The 8,109-nt window shown below is 43.7% G+C and overlaps 1 protein-coding gene across 1 annotated transcript in view; it reads right to left on the reverse strand.

The window, feature by feature from the left end:
* The window catches only part of KDM5C (lysine demethylase 5C), a 49,224-nt gene extending 45,809 nt beyond the window's left edge, over positions 1 to 3,415 (reverse strand). Inside the window, exon 1 of the mRNA XM_077451055.1 lies at positions 3,281 to 3,415. Coding sequence (XP_077307181.1) covers positions 3,281 to 3,415 — 135 coding nt within the window. The remainder of the gene's footprint in view (positions 1 to 3,280) is intronic.
* Positions 3,416 to 8,109: the final 4,694 nt, after the last annotated feature.

Here is an 8,109-nt window from a genome sequence, read left to right on the forward strand (position 1 = left end):
AACCTCATCTTGGCAGGCTCGACCCAAAAAGGTCTGATCTCGGACATCTATAAAATACTGAATGACACCCGTGGACCAATGGAGGATCATCTGGATTCAGGCATCCAAGTCTTCGATATGCACGCTCTATAAAGAAAATATTTATAAAATACTCTACTTCTGGTACATGACCCCTGATGTGATCCACGCCATCCATCCGGCAAGCTCGGATCGCTGCTGGAGATGCCTGGGAGACAGGGGAACATTGTATCACATATACTGGGAATGTCCACTGATAGTACCCTACTGGGAGTCAGTGCGTCAACTCCTGACTCACCTCTTAGAGAGGGAAGTCCCCCTCACCCCTACATTTTTCCTGCTAGGGCTGTCGCCCCTGAAAACCCCGGCCCCACAGGGGAAACTGGTCAGGCACATTCTCACGGCAGCTCGCTGCCTAGTGGCATTGAACTGGAAGTGCCGGACCCCTCCACTGGAGGGAGCGCTGTATGCTAGGATTAGGGAGGTAGAGACAATGGAGAAGATGACAGCGAGGCTGCAGGACCGCCTGGACGTGCACAACCCGATTTGGGAACTGTGGCACCGCCAGGAGGAACCTAGTAATCCAAAACCAGGTATTGGCTGATGTTGGTTGAGCCTTCCATCTCCCCCCCTCCCCTTTTCCTTTCCCTTTTTTTTTTCCCTCTCTCTCTCCTACTTTCTTCTCTCATCTGTCCCTGTCCATGGGTATCCTCCAGGGACCCATGCGACCGCTTATTATGCCGGCAGGATAATATGTTTGTTTGACTGTGGTTGCATAGGTTGTATATATATATATATCCTGCGCTGGACAATCTTGAGAAGTGTATACTGGAACATGGTCTGCAAATAGATAGTGACACAGTACTTGAAAAATTTGCCAATCCCTGTATTTTCCATTTGAAAGTTTTGTATTGTTGATTGAAAGACCCTTGCACTTCAACTGTATGTCGAATATCTTTCAATAAAACGTTATTGATAAAAAAAAAAAAAAAAAAAGGAATCAAAGAAGAAAATCTATAATGGCAGCTACGGCATGTAAAGGAGATATATATCTCATATACATACCGATCAAAAATTGATATAAAAAATTTGTATCGGGGACGCTGAGAATGTTAGAACAAATTTATAATGAGGAGGACATGGTGTCAGAATAACCTAAATGCAAATAGAGTAAGACAAAAAGAATTATAAAGAGTAATTCCCAAGAGAGGGGGGGGGGGGGGGGGGGAGGGGGAGGAAAAAGGCTTTATAAATATGCTCATCCAAAGCGTAACCTAAGGATATCTAGAGGTCTTCACCAATCAAAGACAATGGTTGGCATTCAGCAGCTGAGCCCAACCAAGACCGGGCTGAATAACGAGCAATCTTGCCCAACAATGTGGCCCCTAATAAAAGGAGCAAAGAAGGAGACATACATGTATGCAAACTGCATGTAAAAAACGCTAAGACGAAGGCTGGACTGGTGTGGAACACAATCAGCCAAACCATGCAACTAACCTTGTCCGCCTGTGCGATAGACATCAGCGTCCCCAAAGAGCCAGCAACCAGCCAGAGGCTGGAGGGTCTTATATACCCCCCACCCTGTGGGCGCTAACACTCGGACGTCATCAGCATGCGACGTCAACATCAGACCACGCATGCGCCGAGTGTGCGCGCCAACAGAGCGGACAGAGCACTCTCCGCATAGGAGCCCGCCCCACACAGTATGCCTACAATCCCCAGAATGCCTAGCGGCTAACAAGGCATCAGCATAGTGATGCAAATGACGCGAATTGTCAGAGGTGACTCGAACGGGCATAATTAGATGGTATATTCCGGAATATAGTACCAGATTGGGGACAGAAAGGTAGGACAGATAGCAAGGGGCGTGCACCGAGGCCGAGAGTGTTACAACGGGCGCTGTTTCCACAACACAGAGCCCGGGGGGTCCATAAAGGCACTGAAAGGCTAGAACCCGGCTGGATCACCCAAGGGGGAAAAGCAGCACCAAAACAGGGCACAAGAGAATGAGCCAGGGGCAACCATACCAATAAAAAAAAAATCCATAAAATTAAATCACATACAAAAAGAGTTAACGCAATTTTGTGAGGCTAGAGCAGTGGGGGATTAGGCAGTATGATAAAAATAAATTTATATCAATCAACTTAAGGAGAATTACAAATCTATACAATGAAAAAAAAAGAAAAAACAGGGAGGTACAAAAAAGTTTTACCAAGGGTATTACCGATAATCATAATGAAAACATTAAATCATGTATCCAAGAGAAAAAAATAAATAAAAAAATAACCACGTAAACAAATTATAAATTAAATGGATGATGAGATATATTGAATGAAAAATCATATTGAACAAACATACAATTTGATATGTATAGGGGGGGGGGGGGGGGGGGGAGAGAGTCATGGCAGACAATCAAGTTGGGCAAGGTCCAGATATGGCCGAACGGCCTAAAATTATAAAAAAAAAAAAAAAAAAAAATGTTTAAATGTAATATACTCATTCAAACCGGGATGCTGGGTAGCATCCAAGTTGTGTATCCATTTTCTTTCCAGTTTTAATAATGTGGAATCCATTTCCCCTCCTCATGCGTGCATTGGTACATGCTCAAGGGCGGAGAAGTGTACCACATTTACATCAAAGTCATGATGTTAGCCGATGTGTCTATTAAGTGCAGTGTTACATTGGCGTTTCAATAAAGGGGACATATGGTCTCTAATCCGTTTGAAGAACGGGCGTTTGGTTTTCCCAATAAAAAAACAACCACAGGAACATTGGGCTAGGTAGACTACACCAATAGTTTTACAAGTGACATGGCGTTGGGTAAGGAAACATATGAAGAATTGGAAATAAATTTACAAACATCACATGACCCACAACAGAAGGTGCCTCTTCTCGTGGGTCTAGTTGGTCGATCTGGCACAAAGTGGTGGCTGGTAACCAAGCGATCCTTCATAGATTGGGACCTACGGTAAGTAAGTTGTGGATAAGGTCCAATATATTTCTGAATCATCTGATCTGCCAGAAGAAGAGGCCAATACTTGGAAATAATTTCTCTCCTTTGGGAATGTTGTCGCGAATACTGAGTAATTATCCGAATAGGCTGATCGATTGAAGCAGTATTTTGGGGAAAGTTAAGGTCAGCTCGGTTACAATTAGCAACTTTATTGAAGGTGCATTTTAGAAGAGACTTGCTATAACCTCGCTGCTGGAGTCTAATAAAAAGATCCCCCCGCAGCCTGATAAAAATCAGAGTCCGAGGTACAATTTCGTCGGAGGCGAAGATACTGACTATACGGAATGCTATTGAGTAGTTGTTGAGGGTGGGCACTTTAAGCATGCAGGATGGTATTTCCTGCTGATGGTTTACGGTATAATGATGAATTAAGTCTACCTTCATCGTCGATCAAAATTTGTAGGTCCAAGAATTCAATCTGAGATTACTATGAAATATAGCCAAAGCTCAAATTGAAGCTATTAATGGACAGTTGGTCAAAAAACAGCCTCAACTCATCAATAGTTCCTGTCCAAAACAAGAGGACATCGTCAATATAACGATGCCAACTCAAAATGTGTCCGGTTAAGCTAGATAGCCGGTCATCAGAAAAAGTTGCCCTCTCCCACCCCCCCCAGGTACAGATTGGCGTAGGAAGGGGCACACCTAGTGCCCATTGCTACACCCTGCACCTGGATGTAGTGGGAGGAGTCAAACATAATAAAAAATTATGGGTCAAAATAACTTTCAAAAGTTGAAGGACAAATCCACCGTATGCCTCAAAGGTGGAGCCCCTTTCACTTAAATGGTCTTGAATAACTTGGAGTCCTTTTTCATGAGGAATGGAGTTGTATAGACATTCAACGTCCAAAGCCACCAACCAGGTGTTCTTAGGTAGTTGTTTGCCTTCTAAACTTAATAGATCAATGGTATCTTTGACGTAGGAGGATAGAGAAAGTATGTGTGGAAAAAGATATTTATTTGTCAACAAGTGCACTAGCATTTTCCGTTAATCCCTGGCAACCAGAAACTATTGGTCTGCCAGGTGGACTAGTTAGAGATTTATGCAATTTGGGCAAAGAATAAAAAGTAGGTACTTTAGGGTATATAACATTAAGGTATTTCCAAGTATTGATATCTATAATGCCCAATTGATAGGCCTTAAAAATTAATTGATAATACTGTGTATTGGAGTTATCCACAAAGGATTTAGAAACCAGGCGGTACCATTGTCTGTTCCCAAGGATGTCGAGGCACATATTCCTATATGCCCCGACATCCATGACACAGACATTCCCTCCCTTGTCCGCAGGCTTAATCACTAACTCAGGACTACTTTGAAGGTCTCAGAGCTTGGCGATGTTTGGGAGACAAAATTAAAAAGGTTCATGTTCGTCCAATTGAAGGTTCTTCATTTCTAGTGTAATTTGTTGAACGAATGCCCAAATATTGGGATTAGTCTGTAACAAAGGGAAGGATTTAGACTTGGGTTTGAACGAAGTTGGGGGGGAAAGGAAACACCAGAGACGGAGACCTGCGGCACATTCCGGCTATGCCGCAGGTCTCCGTCTCTGGTGTTTCCTTTCCCCCCCAACTTCATTCAAACCCAAGTCTAAATCCTTCCCTTTGTTACAGACTAATCCCAATATTTGGGCATTCGTTCAACAAATTACACTAGAAATTAAGAACCTTCAATTGGACGAACATGAACCTTTTAAGCCCTGTCTTGGTTGGGCTCAGCTGCTGAATGCCAACCACTGTCATTGATTGGTGAAGACCTCTAGATATCCGTAGGTTACGCTTTGGGTGAGCATATTTATGAAGCCTTTTTCCTCCCTTCCCCCCCCCCCCCCCCTTGGGAATTACTCTCTTTATAATTCTTTTTGTCTTACTCTTTTTGCATTTAGGTTATTCTGACACCATGTCCTCCTCATTATAAATTTTTTTTGTATATGAGATATACATCTCCTTTGCATGGCGTAGCTGCCATTATAGATTTTCTTCTTTGATTCTTTATGTACAATTTATATTGATTGGTCTCCTCTCTGCCCCCTGCAGTTACTATAGGTGGGACCTAAGGCTTGGTTGTTTCATTCCCTTCTCCCTTTTGTGGGAAGGCTCCATCAACTGTGGGCCTGTGGATGACCCAGGGGTAGGTATTTAATTGTAGTTTAATTGGAACAGCTCATTTTCAGTGAAGTATTTTGTTTTAATTCATTTGTGTAGACTACTCCGGTGGGGAAATTGGGCGGTATGTCATCTTGTATTCTTTTATGCAAATAACTATGTATTGTTCATTGTTATCCTTAGTTGCTATTCATTCTCCCATGGGTCAAAGAACTGATTCCCCTGAAGAAGCCATGGTTATGGCGAAACATATCGGGACTCTTGACCAGCAATTTAAACTGAGTGGATTGAATTTTTATCCTTGTATTGTGGTATTCTTCGTAAAAAACGTCTTATTATACAGAATATTTTAATCTAAAAAATGTGTTTTTTCAATAAAGCTTTGTTGTAGAAAAAAATCTCTATGTATAATATCTGAGACATTGGCAATTTTATGACATAATTTTATGTTTAAATTGGCACCGTAATAATCCCACTCTCCCTACATCTACATCCTCTATATAAAATTTAAATTTTTTGTGAAGAATCACCAACAAGTGGGACACAATTGTGAAGTGGAATGAAATCTATTGGATATTTTAAACTTTTTTAGCATATAAAAAACTGAAAAGTGGTGCGTGCAAAATTATTCGGCCCCTTTACTTTCAGTGCAGCAAACTCATTTCAGAAGTTCAGCGAGGATCTCTGAATGATCCAATGTTGTCCTAAATGACTGATGGTGATAAATAGAATCCACCTGTGTGTAATCAAGTCTCTGTATAAATGCACCTGCTCTGTGATAGTCTCAGGGTTCTGTTGAAAGCGCAGAGAGCATCATGAAGACCAAGGAACACACCAGGCAGGTCCATAATACTGTTGTGGAGAATTTTAAAGTCGGATTTGGATACAAAAAGATTTCCCAAGCTTTAAACATCCCAAGGAGCGCTGTGCAAGCGATCATTTTGAAATGAAAGGAGTATCAGACCACTGCAAATCTACCAAGACCTGGCCGTCCCTCTAAACTTTCAGCTCAGACAAGGAGAAGACTGATCAGAGATGCAGCCAAGAGGCCCATGATCACTCTGGATGAACTGCAGAGAACTACAGCTGAGGTGGGAGAGTCTGTCCATAGGACAACAATCAGTCGTACACTGCACAAATCTGCCCTTTATGGAAGAGTGGCAAGAAGAAAGCCATTTCTCAAAGATATCCATAAAAAGTCTTGTCTAAAGTTTGCCACAAGCCACCTGGGAGACACACCAAACATGTGGAAGAAGGTGCTCTGGTCAGATGAAACCAAAATCCAACTTTTTGCCCACAATGCAAAACGATATGTTTGCCGTAAAAGCAACACAGCTCATCACCCTCAACACACCATCCCCACTGTCACACATGGTGGTGGCTAGGGATGAGCCGAACACCCCCCTGTTCGGTTCGCACCAGAACCTGCGAACAGACCTAAACTTCATGTGAACTTTAGAACCCTATTAAAGTCTATGGGACTCGAACGTTCACAATCTAAAGTGCTCATTTTAAAGGGTAATATGCAGGTTACTGTCCTAAAAAGTGTTTGGGGACCCGGGTCCTGCCCCAGGGGACATGGATCAATGCAAAAAAAAAGTTTTAAAAACGGCCGTTTTTTCAGGAGCAGTGATTTTAATAATGATTAAAGTGAAACAATAAAAGTGTAATATTCCTTTAAATTTCGTAGCTGGGGGGTATCTATAGTATGCCTGTGAAGGGGCGCATGTTTCTGGTGCTTAGAACTGTCCCTGCACAAAGTGTCATTTGTGCAGGAAAAAAAGTCTTTTAAAATCACTTGCGGCTAAATTGTCGGCTCCCCGTAATACAGAGAACACTCAATGAGTGTTCTCTGTATTAGCCGACAATTAATTCATTCATTGATTAAAAAAAAAAAAAAAGCGTGGGGGTTCCCCTAAATTCAATTACCAGGCCCTTCAGGTCTGACATGGATATTAAGGGGAACCCCGTGTCAAATTAAAAAAAAAAAATTATGTGGGGGTCCCCCTAAATATCCATACCAGACCCTTCAGGTCTGATATGGATATTAAGGGGAACCCCGCATCAAATAAAAAAAAAAATTGACGTGGGGGTCCCCCTAAAAATCCATATCAGACCCTTTATCCGAGCACGCAACCTGGCAGGCCGCAGGAAAAGAGGGGGGACGAGAGAGCGGCCCCCCCTCCCTCCTGAACCGTACCAGGCCACATACCCTCAATATTGGGAGGATGCTTTGGGGGTCTGTGACCCCTCAAAGCACCTTGTCCCCATGTTGATGAGGACAAGGGCCTCATCCTCACAACCCTGGCCGTTGGTTGTGAGGGTCTGCGGGCGGGGGGCTTATCAGAATCTGGAAGCCCCCTTTAACAAGGGGACACCCAGATCCCGGCCCCCCCCCTGTTTGAAATGGTAAGGGGGTACAAAAGTACCCCTACCATTTCACAAAGAAAGTGTCAAAATGGTTAAATAAGACAAACACACTTTTGAAAAATTCCTTTATTAAAAATGAAAAAAATGAAAAAAATAAAAAAAAGATTCCAGCGGTGCTAATCCACTCTTGCTATCCAGCGACGGATCTTCGGGGTCCAGCGATGGATGATCATATCCAGCGACGGGGGATCTCTCAGTCCAGCGCTGTCCATACATCCTTCTTCTGTCTCCACTCCGGAGACACTGCGGAGATCCCAGCGCTGACGTTTCTTATATTAGGAGGGCGGGGCCACCCGTCACCTGACCCCGCCCCTCTGACGCTGGAGAGGGAAGCCAGGGGTTCCCCAGTGACGTGTGGGTGGCCCCACCCCCTCTGATATAACGGAAACCTGTGTTACATCAGAGGGGGCGGGGTCACCCATACATCACTGGGGAACCCCTGGCTTCCCTCTCCAGCGTCAGAGGGGCGGGGTCAGGTGACGGGTGGCCCCGCCCTCCTTATATAAGAAACGTCAGCGCTGGGCTCTCTGCAGTGTCTCCGG

This window comes from Lithobates pipiens, unplaced genomic scaffold, assembly GCF_037356315.1.
Source record: "Lithobates pipiens isolate NorthernLeopardFrog02 unplaced genomic scaffold, aLitPip1_a1.2 Scaffold_23, whole genome shotgun sequence".
Lineage (NCBI taxonomy): Eukaryota > Metazoa > Chordata > Amphibia > Anura > Ranidae > Lithobates > Lithobates pipiens.